The 19,409-nt window shown below is 40.8% G+C and overlaps 2 protein-coding genes across 2 annotated transcripts; both read right to left on the bottom strand.

The window, feature by feature from the left end:
• Window positions 1-6,756: 6,756 nt before the first annotated feature.
• On the bottom strand, window positions 6,757-8,226 carry KVR01_007523 (uncharacterized protein; the record flags this gene model as incomplete). Its single annotated transcript, XM_044784543.1, has 1 exon — window positions 6,757-8,226. The coding sequence occupies one exon, from the start codon at window positions 8,224-8,226 to the stop codon at window positions 6,757-6,759; it is 1,470 nt and encodes a 489-aa protein (XP_044643776.1).
• Window positions 8,227-9,389: 1,163 nt separating this feature from the next.
• On the bottom strand, window positions 9,390-19,025 carry KVR01_007125 (DNA polymerase epsilon catalytic subunit; the record flags this gene model as incomplete). The annotated part of the gene is made up of 5 exons (XM_044784884.1): window positions 9,390-9,417; window positions 10,199-10,320; window positions 12,201-18,112; window positions 18,172-18,320; window positions 18,403-19,025. The coding sequence occupies 5 exons, from the start codon at window positions 19,023-19,025 to the stop codon at window positions 9,390-9,392; spliced, it is 6,834 nt and encodes a 2,277-aa protein (XP_044643378.1).
• Between the last annotated feature and the right edge of the window lie 384 nt (window positions 19,026-19,409).

Genomic DNA, 19,409 nt, shown 5'->3' with positions numbered 1-19,409 from the left:
TGGATCATCCCGCGCGGTAACTTAATATAAGCTATAAGTCCATGAAACTTTATGCCCAGGTATCCTGTTTGTGACTATACTGAGGCAACAGAAATGAGCGATTAGGCACTGGAAGGGATGCCATGTGAGGCATCATGACCAGAGGACGATTAATAAGTCCAGCATCATAGCACTTCAACTAAGTTCTAATATTTATTATTATTAACATCCATATAAAGTTTTATACTAAATATATTTATCTTAAATATTAAAGGAAATATCTTTATTTAATAAAATTAAATAAAGTTTTAAAATTGTTATTAATATTTATAAAGTATTTATAATTTATTTTATATATAAATTAAATATAAAATTTAAATATTTATAATTATTAATTATAAACTTTTATATATAATTATAAATTTTAAATAATATAGAATTCTTTTAAATTTATTTTATTAGTTTTATTTTTAAAACTTTTATAATAAAAGTATAAAGTTTTTTAAAATAAGTTTTTCTTTTTAAAAAAAAAGAAGGATAAAAAAAGAAAGAAAAAAAAGAAAGAAAAAAAAAGAGAAGAAAAGAAAAAAAGAGAAAAAAAAGAGTAAAAAGAAAAAGAAAAAAAGAAAAAAAAAAAAAAAAAGAAAAAAAAGAAAAAAAAAGAAAAAAAAAGAAAAAAGAAAAGAAAAAAAGAAGATAAAAAAAGATAAAAAAAAGAAAGAAAAAGGGAAAAAAAGAGGAAAAAAAGGAAGAAAGAAAAAAAAATAGAAAAGAAAAAAAAAGAAGAAAAAAAGAAAATAAATAAATAAAAAGTAAAAAAATAAAGAGATAATAATAAAGAAATAAAAGATAAAGAGATAAAAAATAGAAGAATAAGAGAATAAAAGAATAGAAGAATAGAAGAATAAAAGAATAAGAGAATAGGAGAATAGGAGAATAAGAGAATAGGAGAATAGGAGAATAGGAGAATAGGAGAATAAATAGTTTTTTTTGCTTTTAAGTTTATATTTTTATTATTAAAAAAAGGATTATAAATTTATATTTTTATTTTAAAATAATATAAATTTAATTATTAAATTTTTAAATAAAGTTAATATTATTAAATAAATAATTTTTAATTTTTTAATTTTAAATTAATAAATATATATAATTATAATAAGTTTTTATTATAAATATATAAAAATAAATAAAGTTTTTAATTTATTTAATTATAGATTTAATTATTTAAATAATTTATAAATACTTTTTTAAAAAGTTTAATAAAGTTATTCTTTTTTAACTTATAATAATTAATAATTATAATACATATCTTTCTATTTATTAATATTAAAAATAATATAAATTATTTTTAAATTTTACTTTTAAGTTAATTATTTATTTATAAAAGTTATAAATTAATTATTTATATAACTTATTAATAAATCTATATAAATTATTTCTTTAAATAACTTAAATAACTTTTATATCTTTTATAATATAAAATTATAACTTTATTATTTCTTTTATATTATTTTTAAATAACTTTAATTTTAAATTAATATTTTTTAAAAATAATTTAAATATTCTTTTATTATAAATTATAAAACTATATTATTACTTTTATTTTAAATTAAACTTTTATTATATATTAAATTTAAAATAAAAATAAAAATAAATTAATTTTTAATTAATTATTTATTAATTATTTTATTTATTTATTATTATTTTATTAAAATATTATTAATTTAATAATTATTATATTATTAATTATTTAATATAATCTTTATAAACTTTTATTATATTATATTATACTTTTATAAAATTATTTATAAATTTCTTTATAAAGTTATTTATAATTTAACTTTACCTTTTAAATATAAAACTAAAAGACTTATAATTATAAAATTCTAATTAATTTTTATTTAAATATTTTATTAAACTATAATTTAATTTAATTTAATCTAAGCCTCTCTTTAAATTTCTCTAACCTTTCTATCTTTAAATAAATTAAAGCTTTATATTCTTTAAACTTAAATTTAAAATTCTTATAAATTTTAATATACTTTAAATTAAATTTATAATCTTTTAATTTCTTTAAAATATATTAACTATTTTAAATAATAATAACCCTTTTAAAATAAAAATCTACTTTTATATAATTATAAATTTAAATATTAATAGCTATTTTTCTTTTATTTATAATAAAGTTATTAGAATTATAAATTTAAATAATAGAGTATAATTACTTTATTTAATTATTTTTAATTTAATAATATAGTAGGTTAAGTAACTACTTTTAAGTAGTCTTACTTATAAAGGTAATAAATAAGTATTTATTTAAGTAGAGTTAGAACCTTTAAAGGAATAATAGTTTTTATTTTTATTTATTTTAACTAACTTATATTTAAAAGGCCTAAGTTATATAGTAATCTTATATATAGTACTTAATAACATTAAAATTAAGTAGTTTATAATTTATAATAACTTTAACTTTTAATAAATATAACTTAATATACTAATATATAAAGATATCTTTTAATAATAAATAATATTATAAATAATTATAAAGTTATTATAAAAAGTTTTATATAATAAACTTAATTAAGTTAATTTTTAAAAGATATATTATATTTTATTCTTTTAAAACTTTAACTATTTACTTTTAATTTAATAATAAAATTAAAAAAATATAAATAGTTTATAATTTAACTTTAATATAAAAATAAAATAAAAAATAAAAAAGTTTAAAAAAAGATAAAAACTTATTTAAACTTAAATATTTATTTATTAAATATTTATTTATTAAATATTTATTTATTAAATATTTATTTATTATGTGGGAATAGAGGCAATCGCAATCAGTAGATAGTTCGGGTCACGTCACGTGACCCTAGTTGGTAGGCCATAGCGAGGGACTTATCGCCAGCCCTTCAAGCCTAGCTTCCTCCCTCCTACACAATCCAACTCAACCAACCACTCTTTACGTTACATACGTGATAATCCATACCAACATATTAAATATTTATTTATTTAATATTTATTTATTAAATATTTATTTATTAAATATTTATTTATTAAATATTTATTTATTATTATATAAAAAAAATAAAGTTATTTTAACTTTATTTATATATAATAATTATTATAAATATATAAAAATAAATAAAGTATTTTAATTTAATAAATAATAAATGTAATTATTTAAATAACTTATAAAAACTTTTTTAAAATAGTTTTATAAAATAATTTTTTTTATAATTTATAATAATATTTAAAAATTATTTAATAATAAAATTAAATACTTTTTTATAAATTATTTAAATATTAATAATAAAGTTTTAATATAATTTATATTTTTATTATCCTTTTAATAATATTAAATATATATAAATTTATAATTATTTAATTAAAAATATATTCTTAATATTATATAAATTATTATAATTAAAATTAATTTTATTTATTATTTATTTATAAAAATATATAAACTATAAACTATTTATATTTTTTAATTCTACTATTAAACTAAAATAAATAATTAAGATTTTAAAAATAAAATATAATATATCTTTTAAAGATTAACTTAATTAAGTTTATTATATAAAACTTTTATAATAACTTTATAATTATTTATAATATTATTTATTATTAGAAAATATCTTTTTATATTAATATATTAGGCTATATTAGTTTAAGTTAATACTATTAACCTATTAAAGGTTAAAACGATTATAAACTATAAATTAGTTTTAATATTATTAAGTATTATATATAAGGTTACTATATAATTTAGGTAAGTTAGTTAAAATGGGTAAAGATAAAAGCTATTATTCCCTTAAAGGTTCTAGCTCTATTTAAGTAAATACCCATCCATTAGCTTTACTATATTATAAGTAAAACCACTTAAAAGCCGTTATTTAGCTAAACTAAGAGATAACTTTTAGGTAAGGTAACTACACTCTATTACTATATATAGTATCTAGATTTATAGTTCTAATAGCTTTATAAAAAAAGAAATAACTATTAATAACTAAATCTATAATTATATAAAAATAAACCTCTACTTTAAAAAAAGTTATTATTATTTAAAATAGTTAATATATTTTTAAAAAAACTTAAAAATTATAAGTCTAATTTAAAGTATATTAAAATCTATAAGAATCTTAAACTTAAGCTTAAAGGTTTTAAATTAAAATTTATACTTATAGAAATAAAAGCTTTTATAAAACTTAAAAGAGGTTTAAATAAAGTTAAAAACTAAACTAAATTATAATATAATAAAATAATTAAATAAAAATTAATTAAAAATTATAATTATAAATCTTTTAACTTTATATTTAAAAGAGTTATAAAATATATAATATTTAAATTAATTATATTAATAGTAATTATTATTTTTATATTATTAATATTTATAATTTTAATATAATAAATATATATTAAAAGTTAAATTAATTTTAATATTATAATTTAAAGTAAAAGTTAAATATTTAATTATAAGAACTTTAAATATATTAAGTTTAAATTTTTAATATATTTATAATAAATAAAAATTAAATATAAATAAAAAATAAATTTTATTTATATTTCCTTAAATAAAAATATTTATTTAAATAGTTTTAATTAAATTTATTACTTATATTTATTTAAATAATATATACAATATTATTAAAATATTTATATAAAAATATAATATTTAACTTTTACAATTCATTTAAAATATATATAAAATTATATAAATATTATTAAGAAATTATATTAAAATAATTATAATTAATATTTTAAATTTTCTTTTATTTTTCTTTATAATATAATATAATTAATTAAACTTTATATATATATATAATATTTTACTTTCTTTAATATAAAGTTAAAAACTTATAATTATAATTTTTAATTAATTTTTATTTAATTAATTTCTTTTATTATAATTTAATTTAACTTAATTTAAACTTTTTTAAATTATATAAATACTTTTATTTTTATAAATATAAAATTAAATTAAAACTATTAAACTTAAATTTAAAAGTTTTATAAATTTTAATTTCTTTTAAATTAAACTTATAATTCTTTAACTTCTTTAAAATATATTAACTATTTTAAATATTAATAACTTCTCTTTAAAATAAAGATTTATCTTTATATAATTATAAATTTAATTATTAATAACTATTTTTCTTTTATTTATAATAAAATTATTAAAATTATAAATTTAAATACTATATATAATAATAAAATATAATTACTTTATTTAATTATTTTTAGTTTAATAGGTTATATAGTAGGCTAAGTAACTACTTTTAAGTAGTTTTACTTAATAAATATTTATTTAAATAGAGTTAAAACTTATATATATCCCTTAAAAGAATAATAGCTTTATCTTTACCTATTTTAACTAACTTACTTAAATTATATAATAAATTTAATATTTATATATAGTATTTACTAATATTAAACTAAGTAGTTTATAGTTTATAATAGCTTTAACTTTTAATAAACTAATTTATATTAAGGTTAATAGTATTCATTTAAACTAATTAAATACAATTTAATATATTAATATAAAAGGTATTTTTAATAATAAATAGTATTATAAATATAATAAATTATAAAGTTATTATAAAAGTTTTATATAATGAATTTAATTAAATTAATTTTTAAAAGATATATTATATTTTATTTTTAAAATTTTAATTATTTACTTTTAACTTAATAATAGAATTAAAAATATATAAATAGTTTATATAATACTTTATATTTAAAATTTAATAATCTTTAAAATATTATTTAAAATTATTTATTATTAATTTTTATTTTAAACTATTAAATTTTAATAATATTTTAAAAGTAATAATTATTCATTTATATATTTTATTTATTTATTATATAAAACTTATTAAATAAAAGAATAGCTTATTAAATAAAAAGAATTTTATTAAATAAAGTTTTATTTTTATATTATTAAACTATTTTTAATAATAAAGTTCTTTTTAAATTAAATCTTTTAAATATAAATAAATATTTTAATTTTACTTATTCTTTTATTTAAAATTATCTTCTCCCTACCTTATACATTTATTATAATACTATTTACATTTAATTATTTCCGCTATACTTAACTTACCGTATTAAAGTAATATAAATTCACTTTAGTGCTTAGGTACACACTACCTAAGTAGGTACGTTCCTACGTGGGAAACACGTCTTACCTTTAGGCGGTAGCTTCAATGAAATGCACTTGCATTTCCATTTCACGCATGAAGTCAACGTTGCCAAGAGAGTCAAGGCGGTGGGTGGTGACACACAGATCAAGAACGCTGTCTCAGGCACTCGCCGGAGGGGAAAAGGACAAGAGCCCTAAGGTGAACAACAAAGCAGAAACACGCAAAAGCAGACAAAGACATATAGTAATAGTACATTGGTCCATTGGCCCCTCATCCATCAAACCACGGCATCACCCCTCAACGCTCCCGGAGAGCCTATTAACCACCAAAGAACCAAACCAAAAGGAGGAACCAACTGCGAGGGAACCGAAAAGAAGGGGCCAAAACCAAACCACAGGAAAAAGGGAAAAACCAAAGCCGCCGGGGGAAAACCAAAGCCACCGGGGAAAAGACCAAACAAGCAACGCACGCTGGGTATGTGAGCCTCAAATCAATGACTCCGGAACTCCTGCTCATGCTTTCAGGATGCCGTACTGTACCGTTCTGTGCTGTGCTGTGCTATGCTGTGCCGTGCCTTGCTGTACTCTGCTATGCCGTGCTGTACGGCTGTGCTGACGGCCACATGGCGTATCGACTACTCGGGCAGCCGGGTGAAGCCCTGTGCAGTCAGGACCTGGGCACACGGGTCCGGGGCGTAGCATGGCGTAGCCTCAGGCAAGTAGGAGAGGAGAGTGGGCAGCGCGGACCCTGCCTGGCAGTGGCAAGATCCAAACCGCCACTCAAGCGTGTGCTGGGCGCCCCCCTTCCTTGTCTCCGGATCCCTTCGCACGAGGATCTCCTCGGTGTCCCAGCGGAAGTAATGGCTAAAGAGCCGAGTCAGGTTCTCCACGTTGACGATATCCGGGGATCCTGTGATCCACAGGACGCGGCTGGTAAAGACGCCGGTATCCGGCTGAGGGGCCACCTTGATTTTGTTCTGTATGACCCGGGCCGTGTGAGTCTTGACAACGAACTGTCCCTGTTGGGCAACACGGATCAGATGCTGGGCTGCTGCGGCCGTGTAGAACACGATCTTTGCCGCAGAGGTGCGAGAGCTCGACAGACTTGCTTCCCGGTAGGTCGTTGGCTGCAGGGGAGGGGAGATGACAGTCGACCAGACCTGTCCCGGGCGGTGGACGGCCACGGCGGTGAGCAGGTCCTTGTAGGTGCAGTCCGGAGGGAGCAGCGTGATCCAGACCGAGCAGTTATCCTCGTCCGGAATGTTGGCAGACTCATTTGAAGGGTTCCGAGAGTCGCCCCTGTAATTGTAGGAGATACCACGCTGATCACGGTATCTCCGTTCTTCCTCGTCGAGAGGGCGGTTGGCTGCCTCTGGAAAAAGCATCAGATTCATTGGTTGAAAGGGCCCACGGTTCCTGAACAGGTGGAGGCCTTGAAAGCCTCCACGACGGGTCTGCTGCTGCTCTGCTTGTTGCTGCTGCTGTGGTGCCTGTATGTTTCCAGCCTGGGAGGTAGCTGCTCCAGTATTCAGGCCTCGGTAGCCCGTCGTACTGCCATCGAAACCGCCACGAACAGCCGCTCCGCGGTTCTCGATGGGGACGTTCTCAACGACACGAGAGACGTCAGGGGCAGAGGGGCGGGGGATCGACGGAGTGGTGCCATCAGGGGCTGAACGCTGGCCGGGCTGCTCTGGGCCACGGCGCCAGGTTGCCAGGCCGGTCACATAAGAATTGCCTGGTTGGTTGGACCGTAGGGTCCTCTGGGTACTCGAAGAGGCCGGCGGGAGGCTGTCAAGAGTGGTGACATGACGGAAATTTCCGCCTGTCACGGCACGAGGGGCAGGGAAAACACCGCCGGGCTGCTCTCGGCCTCTGGCAGTCGCCGCGGGAGTGTTGTTGGCAGTACCGGTGATAGTGGCATCACCAGGGACCGAGCCGGGGGCAGGGAAAGCGGAGGCAGCGAGAGACGGGCCACCAATGGGTCCAAACCGAGGGTTTGAGGTTCGACGATCTCCAGGGGCCAGGCTGGAGGTATTGTTCGCAAGAGGAGATAGGATCTCCTCTGCCTCAGAGGCGGAAGGGGGCGTGGTTGGTCGTCCAGACATGTTGGGTGATACGCCTGGGTGGGAAAGATGGTGGTATTTGGTGCGTTACGTGATGGTACGGGCTTCCAACTATGATCGAAGAAAAATAACAAAGAACTCAGCACAACGGCCTTCGAATGGGAAGATATGATCCAGTGGTGGCTTGTTTATACGGAAGAGAAGAGAGCAACTTACCAGGAGGGCGTGGTGGGAACTGGCGATGGTATCGAACTAGGTTCGATCTTGCTCAAGTTCGACGTTGGTTGTAGGAAGGCTGGAGGCAACAGAGAGGTTGTGGAAGAAAGAGAAAGGGAGAGAGTTGGGTCAGGTCAGGTCAGGTCAGGGAAATTTCAAGGCAGCTGGCAGCTGGCAGCTTTGCAGATTTAGTAACTGGGACGACGCAAACGCGTGAATACTAGCGCGATGACGCGAGGAGGGTCATGAATAACAGTGGCTGAAGTGACCTGCTTGTTACTGGGTGACTGACAGCTGTTTCGTTGGGCCAGAGCTTTGAAAATCAAACGCGTGTTGCTGTTGCAAACGCGGAATCACGCTAGTAGCTTGATATGGGACGGCCAGCAGCTTGTGGCAGGCTGTCAGAGGTCAGGCGGGGTGCCCAGTTCACTTTACTGTTCATGAAATTGCTCTCTTACAAGAAATCAACAAGCTGGCTGCCATAGGCAAGCAACTATCCAGGAGTGTCTCTTGTCGTCCCAGAGAGTCACCAGTGTTGTTGTCAGAAACTACTATCATCACAGCCCAGGAGAGGCAGTGTTCTTCTGAGAGCCCCATTATCGAATCCTACTCTTGTCTTTCAGTTTTGACTCTGGCCTCTCCCATTGTGGAACTCGAAACAAGTGTCTCAAGGAAAGCTTTGTGTTGCCAGAGAGACACGAGAAGAGAGCTTGATGAAGGCAGCTAAGCTCAGAAGATAACCACTCCCCGAGCAGTTTCCTTGGATTCATTGCCCTCACGTCTTTACATGCTTACTAACTATCGTTTACGCAGGATTTGCGTGAGAGGACCAGCTATTATCAACGGAATGGCAACGAGCCACGAGAAAAGTCCTACTCACTAGTAGATATCGCTAAAACGAGCCTCACATATCCTAGAAAGACGAGAGACTGCCTATACACGCAAGAGGGAAGGGGGAGGGTCGAACATGTCTAGAAAGACAGCTGGAATCATAAGAAACACCGAAATACTATACTACTCAGCTGCGAAATTATACGAGAGAAGTCACAACGAGAGGCAAGATTTTAAGAAACACGGGACGAAGAGTAGAAAGATTCGATGGGCCGGGTAAAGGCTTTTGTCAGCCACACGCAATAGGGAAGGGGATCGTCAAACATGTCTAGAAAGACAACTCGACTCATAAGAAACACCGAAATACTGGACTACTCAGCTGCGAGAGAAATCACAAATGCGAGGCAAGAATACAAGAAACACGGGATGAATAGTAGAAGGATTCGATAGGTCGGGTGCAAGCTTTTGTCAGCTACCGGAGGCAGCCAACCGCCCACTCGACGAGGAGGAGCGGAGATACCGTGACCAGCGCGGTATCTCCCACAACTACAGGGGAGACTCTCGTAACCCTTCCAACGAGTCAGCCAACATCCCGGATGAGGAGGAGCGGAGATACCGTGACCAGCACGGCATCTCCCATAACTATAGGGGCGACCCTCGCAACCCCTCGAACCCCTCGAACGAGTCCGCCAACACCCCGGACGAGGGGAACTAGGGAAAGGGAATCGTTCAACTGGGACTTCTAGAAAGATAACTTAACTCATAAGACACACAGAAACACTGGACTACTCAGCTGCGAGACTATGCGAGAGAAACCTCAAACGCGAGGCAAGAATACAAGAAACACAGGAAGAAGAGTAGAAGATTCGATAGGTCGGGTGAAAGCTTTTGTCAGCCTCTTCTACAACCTCTTCTTCGCTGGGCTGCTTCAACATCAGCTCAAAGACACATCCCTGAGGCTTTCCACAGGGCCATCTGTCCTAGAGAAGGCTCCCGGGCTTCAACTGTTTCGGAATGAAAAACATGCGGCGGAAGCGGTAAGCCTCGCCATATGTTACGGCTCAGTCGATGGCATGATAGGGAGAAGTTCTTGTGCGGCATATCTGTTGAATTAGACTTCACGGTTGTGTTGGTTTTTCTACTCTGACAACGGGCAAATAGGCCGTTGTGGCGATCGGAACTACTGTGTCTTCATCGAGAAGCTTAGTTGAGGCCTGGCAGCGAGATATCATTGCCTGGGCTCGCTTAAAGTTGGGCGAAAAACAACTGACGAAAAGAGGGATATCAAGGGAAGAGTTGGATAAAAGCCCCGGGCCGCTGACACAAAAACGTGCACGGCAAGTGTGGACTAAAAGGCAGGGCAGGCGCGGGTTTCGGCACTCAGAACGGACTGCTAATCGATCCATCCATCCCATATTGCGGACAGTTTGGCTGAGAAAAGCGGCGTCGACGACTCGATTCATCTAGGCCACGCAAGGGGTGGGGGAATCTGGATCCCGGATCAGACACAGAAGGGTGGCCGAAGCCGCTTTCCATAACGGAAGAGCCTGAAACCACGAAAAGGGGTTACGGCTTTGGAGTAAAGTGAGAACCATGCTCTCACCAAGCCGTAACATCCGAGTTGACAGGGCTGACACGTGAAAAAGTGTTAAAATGAACAGTAGCAGATTCAAGACGGAGGCTCTTAGAGAAAAGGAAAGAAAGAAAGAAAGAAACAGGCTCGGGCCGGGGAAGATGAAGAACTCATCAAAGTCCAATATAGAAACTTGCGACTGTGCCTTGAGCCGAGTTGGGACGGTTGTGCCGGATGGCAAGTTGTGTGCGTTACTTCAGTTGCGCGAGCTTCAAGGCTTTTCCCTCGGAACTAAGGACGGAGTGTAAGCGTTTTATAGGGTTGCAAATTTATTCCTTAATTTCTTAATTAGACTAAGTTAATCTTTAATCTTTTAGTTTTTAATTAAACTATAATAAAAAAAATAATCTTTAATCACTTAATTATATTAAGTAATTAAAACTAAAAGATTAAAATTAAATTAAAAAAAGATTAAAAAATTAAAAAAAATCTTTCTTATTTAAATAAAAAGTAGAGTAAAAAGTAGGTTAAAGTTAAGATTAAACTTAAACTTTATAAGTATTATATAAATTTTTTATATACTTTAAATTTTTTATTTATACTATTAAATTAAACTTATTTTTAATTTAATTAAACTAAAAATTAAAAACTAATTTATTAATTAATTTAATTTTTAATTATAATTACTAACTAAAAAAAGATTTAATTATTATTTTTTTAACTAAAAGTCTTTAATCTTAGTTAAGGCTAGTAACTAAACTAATTTAGACTAATTTCAACCCTAGCGTTTTGGAATTCGGAATCGAGGATCAATATTTTGTTTTGTCAGGTGACACTTCCGCTGGTTCTTCAAATGATGAAGAATAAGAATGCTAACATCTTCGTTCGATGGAGAAAAGCAATGTCTTGAAAGAGCGCCAGCCCAAGTCAACAAACGCCGGAACGCGCCCATCAGCCATCAGCAGGCGTACTGCTGCTTCCTAGGCCACCCAAAACACAACAAGACGACACGATACAAAGCCCCATCGAAGCAGGCCCCAGGATTTTATATGAGGATCTATTATGCTGACCAAATCAGACTGCAATTATATGACAGCCTAGGCAACAAACGCAATCAATGCAAGCCCGACTCCGAGACGCCGCCCTCCTTCACAATGCCGAGAACCACAAAGAACGATGCAAACCTCCTCTCATAATCCACCCGCCCGGCTCAGTCCCCACGGACCCGAGCCAGCCAGCCGAGCCAAATCACACATAAACTCCACCACCCCATCCAAGCCTCGAGCATCCACCACCCGCGGCTGGGATCAGACCTTGCTCGCAAACCAAACCCCCTCGAGCTCAGCCCACCGCCATCATGTCACGCCACTCACAACCCCTCCAACAACCCCCCGACAACATCCCCAAGCATCCGCAGCCCGTAGAACCTCGCAACATTCCGGTACACCCTCAACCGCCCGACCACCTCCTCGCGGCGCACCGTCTCCCCCCAGCCGCCAGAGCACGTGCAGTGCTCGACAAAATCATTAACCCTCAGCGCCCCGCACTTGACACACTTGAGGTCCTGCGCCGCCCACGCGACGGCCATCCCCTCGACGTCGGCGACGAGCCGCTCCTCGAGCCCGTTGCGGCCGTGCTCGGCCCCGCAGAACCCGCACGCCCACGGCGGCGGGGCGGCCCCGGGCGCCTCGGGCATCAGGCCCTCGTCCCGGCACAAGTCGAGGTCCCGCGCCATCGTGCAGCTGTCGCAGCTCACCTGCGGCACCCGCAGCGTCTCGGAGGGGTTGGCGAACGCGCCCTCCCTGCTGAACTCGCGCACGTCAAACAGCGCCAGCAGCTCCTTGCGCAGCAGCCGCGCCTCGAGCGCGATGTTCTTGTCGAGCGACAGCACCTGCGCCAGCATCTTGACCAGCTCCAGGACCGCGTTGCCGCCGCCGCCCCTGCCGTTGAGCTGGCTCAGGTGGCTGCCCGGCAGCTCGGGGAACGCGTAGTCGGCCGCCAGCTCCGGGTGGAGCAGCTCGCGCTTCTGCGCCGCGACGAGGCCCTGGATGTCGCGCTTCAGGGGCTTCTCGAAGGCCTTGCCCAGGATGACCTGGCCCTCGGCGCCCTCGGCCAGGTTGGCGCGGTTGTTCTGCGGCAGCTGGGTCAGGCGCGGCGTCGAGGTCGGGTCGGAGCCCAGGAGGGGCCGCTTGATGTTGTGCATGAGCGTGATGAACTCGATGACCCAGTCCGAGAAGGTGGGCTGCAGCCGCACGGGGAGGAAGGTCGACATCTGCCAGTGCATGATCGTCTCCAGGTTCTGCGTGTCGGCCTCGATCACCTTTTGCGTCGCCTTGCCGCCGTAGTTGAACTCGTCATACCACACAAGGTAGTCCCAGTACTCCTTGATTTCGAGGTCGATGAAGTGGAACAGCGGCTTGCCCTTGATGGACTTCAGGATATACTGGCTGTAGGCGTAGGCGTTGCCAACCTCGGCCTTCGTGGTCTGCAGAAGCAGCCGGTTGGCGTTGGCAAAGATGACCTGAGAGCCGACACGGCGGAAGTCGCCCATGAGCTGCTGGAATGCTTTGCGCGACATCATCTGGACGTAGTAATGCAGGGCGCGGTCATAGAGGAAGGAGTCGGGATTCTCAACCCAGCGGACAAGATGCTGAACCATGATGTCGGCCATCTCGTTGCCCTTGCATGCCTCCGCCCACCAGCTCTTCACCATCTCGCGAAGCACTTGGATGCTGGCGTTGGCAAATGCATTGTCCGAGGACAGCACCTCCGTTCCATCACCGCCAATTCCGTCTCCCGCGGGATTGAAGGAAATCGAGTCCGCGCCCTCAAGCTCGTTGATCAGGGAGGATGTCAGGATGGTGTTGATGGCGAGGTTCTTGACTTCCAAGTCAATACAGACCGAGGAGTATGTGCCAGGCGTGTTGACCGAAGGCATCTGCACGGTCTCCAGGGGGCCTGTGACGTCGTCTAACTCGTAGCCTGCGTGATCCGGTCGGGGCCCGGCAGACCACCACAAAACGACGTTGTTGTTCTGCAGGCGTCTCGCATATGCGACGTCGATCAAGAAGCGAGGGTCCTCCCGCTCCAGGTTGCAGAGCGGAATGTCAGCATACCTGGCCAAGGCTGTGAGGTGCAGTATCCACGTGCCAAGGCCGAGATAGTGATGAATCAGACGCCTGGCAACAACAGCCTGCCAGCCAAGTGGCGGTAGCGAGCTGTCGTCGACGTTGTATTTGAGCGGGAGCACGGGCATCTCACCCAGGATGGAGATTTCGTGAACAAGGAGATTGGTCTGCGATGACTGAACGACCATGACCAGCGGTTTGGTCTCGTCCTTTCTCATCTTCTTGACTACGTCGCCAATCTCGAGGAAAGCCTTCCGCCTCGTCGTGACCTGGGTGATCTTGAAGGTGAGCTTCTCCTGGTATGGGAAACAATCTTCCCAGTTCGACCCTTGCGCCTCGCTTGCATGTCGGGCACGGAGGTCCGAGTAGATCTTGTTGATGTTGGGGAGGTCCTGGCCACCTTCCTTGTTCTTGTGCTGAATGACGACATGAGCCGCGTCCCCAGTGCTTGAAAATATCCCGAAGATTTGTCGTTCGCCAGCGCTGATGTGAGACAGGTAGATGAACGCCATCTTGGAACCGCCAAGGTATGTCTTCAGCTTCAGTGGCCGCCTCAGACTTGCCAGTTCGAACCCTTGATCCAGACCCTGGCCAAGCACGCCCGGCTTGCTCTCGTCGATGGTGCAGAGATTGCCCAGCTGAAGGACGGCACGGGTGTTCAGAGGGATTTGCTTCTCGTATACTCCTTCGACACTGGGATGATTGAAGAGAAGAGAGAACTTCTCTGCTTGGGCAAAGTAAACATCTTCCGGTACCGTCAACTTGAACAGATGGCTCGAGGGGTGACCGTTGGGTAGTGTGTGGTTAACCTGCTCAACCCCGCAGCCTTCAATGTCGATGTCTGGAAGATCCTTACTCTTCAGGTTCAGGAACACTTGGCGTGGCACCTTAATCTTGAGGGAGTGGACCCTGTTATCGATGAGGACGCAGGCTATCACCAATCCAGGGCTATCCGTCGGCTTGAGCTGAAGAAGCTGCCACGTGTTGCGGAATGTGACCTCAGCCTGGTCTCGGAACGCCTGTTGGATGTTGTTGATCGGCGCACGACGCTCGCCGAACAGGTGACGACGGCGTATCCTGGCCTGCTTTTGGATCTTCCACTTCTTCTTTTGGTATTCCAAGAAAGCCGGGTAGTCTTCCGACGGACTCGGCATCACCTTCGGTAGTACAGCAAAAGGGTCGAGGTTCTCCTCAGGCTCAGGCGATTTCCTCTTCTGTGCAGCCGGCGTTGGCTTGTGCTGCGACGCCGCTACCATCTCGGTGACAGGCTTTGGTTTCAGCAGTTGGGTGCCGTAGTCTTCCAGGTCAGCGAGGTTGGTCACGTCCTTCAGTGGTTCCCTGCTGAAGAGGTCCGTGAGCTTCTTCTGCTTCATCTTGTCGTCTTTGATGTTGATCCTCTTTTGCAGCCAGTCTGGGTGGGGGACGCGCGGTACAGGATTGCGAATCTTCTGCAGCGCGGCTGGGATTGTGATCAGCTTTTGGATAACCGAGCCAAGACGCTCCAAGTAATAATCCCAATCGATCAGGGCCCTCGGATCCGTGTCGAGGGGTGTCTCCTTGAACCACTTTGTGAGGAACGAACGCTTGACGTCTGTCTCTGCAGAGAAGATGGCGACAGGAATGGCTCGCTCGGTGACAGGCGCATTCTTGGGTCGCGAGCAGATAATGAACTTGCAGTTCAAGCCCTTGTCCTTGACCATGCCTTCTCCCAGGAAGTCCGCCAGACGCCTGGCGGTGGTGATGGACGTGGACTTCTGCGAGCCGTACTCCTCCAGCGTCTTGGTCATGCTGCGGTTCTCAGAAATCAGATCCATGAGTTCCTCGTCTGCCAGTGTCGTGCCCTTGCTGTGGAGCACATCTAGCCAACGATTGGCAACCTTTGCCACCGCAGCATAACATTCCGCGAGTGTGGTCCCCTCGAGGAAGAACTTGAAAATTTGCGACTGGAAGATTTTGATGAGCTTTAACTCTCCTCTCCGCTTGAGCTCGAAACCTTTCAATTCGGCAAGACTGCCGTCGTCATTGAAGACAGCATACCGCTTCTTCAAATTCTTGTCCTCTTCCTTCGAAGTGGGCAAAACCATGGCCTTGTATGGACCATCGACTTCGAAGAAGATAGAGTTGTCGCTGTGCGTCTCGTATTTCAACGTCTTCTTATCAACAAGTGTCTGGTACTGATGATTCGTGAACTTGTCGTGGACCAGATGATTCAACATGACACAAGGGTAGGAAATCGGCAGCTTCTTCCCGTTCTTCATCTTGAAGGCGAAGTTCTCTGGGAAGGTGGCAGGAAGCATACACCAGATACCGTCAGTGTCCAACTCGAGAGGACGACCCAGCCGCTCGACAAGGCCTCGAGCCAGTTGGATAATGGTAGCGCCTGTCAGACAGGTGACACCAGCCATCTCCAAGGAGTACCACCTTGAGCCTTTTCTCATGACATAGCCATAGAACGAGTTCAAAATGACCTTGTGGGCCAGTTGCAAAGAATCGAAGAGAATGATCATCTTCTTGGCGGCATCCACGTCTTGCCCAGACGCTCCTGAAGATTTGAGCGCCTCTGTCTTTCCCTTCCATTCCTTTGCCTTGCCCTTGTAGTCATACCGACGGTCTCGGAAGTCACGCACGGTATTAATGTAGAAAGGATTCTCGCGCTGGCAAATGATGGCCTCGCGAACTATGGTGGTGGAGTCATGGATCTTGTGGTAGACCTTCTGGGAGTATGACTGCAGGCGCTTGCGGATGAGATCGGCCCGCTCGTCTGCAGACAAATCCTGAAATGACCGCATGGGTGAGTTTGGGTATTTCCCCGGGAACCGCTCGTTCTCCAAAGCATGCCTGATCATGTTGTACTCGTCTCGTTTGGCGGGCAGGTACTCTCCTCGCCAAGCCCACGGCAGCCTTCTATCGCAAGTCTTGCCAGGGCGGTTGAAATCACACGCGGCGCAGTCCGACTCGTCGATCATCGAGTCCGGCTGCAGTCGATTCGTGGTCATGATGTTTGGGTACATGGAGGCGACGTCCAGATGGTAAATCAGCGGCCGCTCGCTCCGGTTTGGCGTCTCCTTCAGCTGCATCAGCCGGGCAGCTATTTGTTCCTTGACCTCCTCGTAGTTCTCGACATCTTCGAGTTTCTTCTTCTCCTCGATCGTGATGACGAACTTCAAGGCGTTGTCCAAGTCCTTGAGCAGCTCGTCGACTGCGCCCGTGTCGACAGCAAAGTTGACTGGTATGTCGGCCCTGAACACACCAGCCTCGATACTCTCGACGTGACCACCAACGTACGTTTCTGAATCCAGCAGGTGACCTTCCCAAAAGGCCTCCTTTGGTGACACGTGCTTATTTGGGAGCACAATCTCGTGGTTGTATGCTTGCACCATCAACAACATCTCACAGAGTGTTCCCGTACCTTTCCGCTCGGTGTCGTCGGGGCCGAGAGGGATAATGGTACACAGCGAGAAGACGAAGGGATGGACATATTTCATGTACAGGTAGTATGTAGCGACGGCGTCGGAGACGGAGTACTCGGCCAGGGTTTGTGGGCGTTCGGCGGCGTACGGGGTCATCAGTTCGGGATCGAGCTCGTCAGGGTCGTAGCCGAGCTTGGCCACCGTGACAGCCTTCAGACCACGACTTCCCTGCGGCAGGTAACTGTCTCGGTTCACCCAGTGGAAGCAGTCCAGATGTGCGCAGTAGTTGGATTTGTACTGGTCCTCGCTGTCCTTCTTCCAGCCGATCTCGTGGTACATGTCGATGCCGTTGAGGCTGGCCCTGGCGTCGACATAGGGCCAATCGAAGAAGTCACCGTTGTAGGTCGCGATGACCGTCGGCCGCGCTTCTTTGATGTGTTCAAAGAACCTCTCGATGACGGCTCTCTCGTTCGGCTCGTTGAAAATCATGAATGGGCCGGGGTATTCTGGTTTGGGCGTGTACTCGAAGTCTGCGATGTCCTCGGAGACCACCTCCCGGTTCGTGATGAGGAACCCCTGGCCGTCGATCATGTACGAAATCATCATGATCTGGTCCACGGCGGCGTCGGGGAATTTCAGGGGTGCCTTGCACGTTTCGATATCGTAAGCCATCACCACGGGGTCCGCCATGGCCAGGTGGTCCTCGTTGCACACCACTGTCGTGACGCCATGCTTTGCTTCTACAAAGTACCATTTCCCCACTCGAATGTCTGCAGGTCCATGTCAGAAAAGCTACCTGGTAATATGGAGCGCAACAAGTCGACATTACCTTTATCTATCATTACTCTGACGTGGTATGGAACGTCGTATTCTCTAATATCAACAAGGAAATCACTGGCTTCGGTTATGGAGGTATTGAGTCGTTTCTCGTCAATTCGTGTATCGTCATCAAAAAGGTCAAAGTTGCCGTTGTTGGTCCTGCTCGCCGGTCAGTCAGATGTTGCTCATCTCGCCAGACTGGCAGTGGTGTTGTGAGTAGGGCGGGCCGAAATAAACGTACGCAGCAACCTCGGCATATGTGTCCATGGCGTCCATGCCCTTCTTGTTCCTCTGGGCTATAGGCATGATGTCCCTCCTCGCAGCGAGCAGGTCCTGGACGTTGGCGAACTTGAGCTCGAGGAAGGTCCTGCGGTAGCCCAGGAGGTGGTTGGGCATGTTGAGGTCCTCCTTCTCGACCCTCCTGACGCTCCTCACGACGCCGCCGCCGGGCACCCGCTTGCACCACTCCTCGACCTCGGTCTCGTGGCCCTTGCGCACGGCCACGAGGAAGTAGGGCTCGTACTCGACGGTGGCCTTGAAGGTGGCGCCGTCCTCCTCGATGAAGTAGCAGTCCAGGGCGGCGCGGCCGCCGCCGCCCGGGATGCGCGGGTCCTCGATGGACGTCGGCTGCACGTTGACCAGCCAGCCCTCGCGCGGGCGGCCGGCCTCGTAGCGGGCGAAGCCCATGTTCTCGTCAATCGAGTTGGCGAGCCGCGTGCGCTCCCACTTCTCGTCTGTGGAGGTGGCCTCTGCCCTGCCGGAGGCCGCCGTGAAGGTTCTCGTCTTGCCGCCATGGTAGGCCAGCTTGCCCCCACGACCGCCGCGGAAGCCCTTCTGGGGCCGGCGCAGGGAGGTGTTGGGCATGGTGGAGGAGAGGGTGGTCGAGGACAGAGAGAGGAACCATGCGGGTGGGCGGGTTGGATTCGGATAGCAGGCACTGGATCAGTGGATCAGTCCCAGCGGTCCTGTGCACCGCCTGGGAGGACTTGTCGAACTCGAGTCGAGAGTGGAATGCACCTTCGCGTGGGCGAGACACACAAAGATGGAGGATCGTGTCTTGGATCCAGCAGACGTGCTGTTTTGGTTCGGTTGCAGAAGGACAAGAACGACAGAGTAAGTAAGTCACAGGCAAGTCCGCCTCAAAACCGGGTATCAAGTTGGAATAGCAGAATGCTCATTGGTGTTGAGCCTCGGAATAATCAAAAACATCCACAGGCCCCTCCCCAAGCCAAAGTGGTTTTTGGCGGG

This window comes from Diaporthe batatas, assembly GCF_019321695.1.
Source record: "Diaporthe batatas strain CRI 302-4 chromosome Unknown Contig00008, whole genome shotgun sequence".
NCBI lineage: Eukaryota > Fungi > Ascomycota > Sordariomycetes > Diaporthales > Diaporthaceae > Diaporthe > Diaporthe batatas.
Note: the sequence above shows the minus strand (reverse complement) of the source record. Positions and strands in the feature narration are given on the sequence as shown.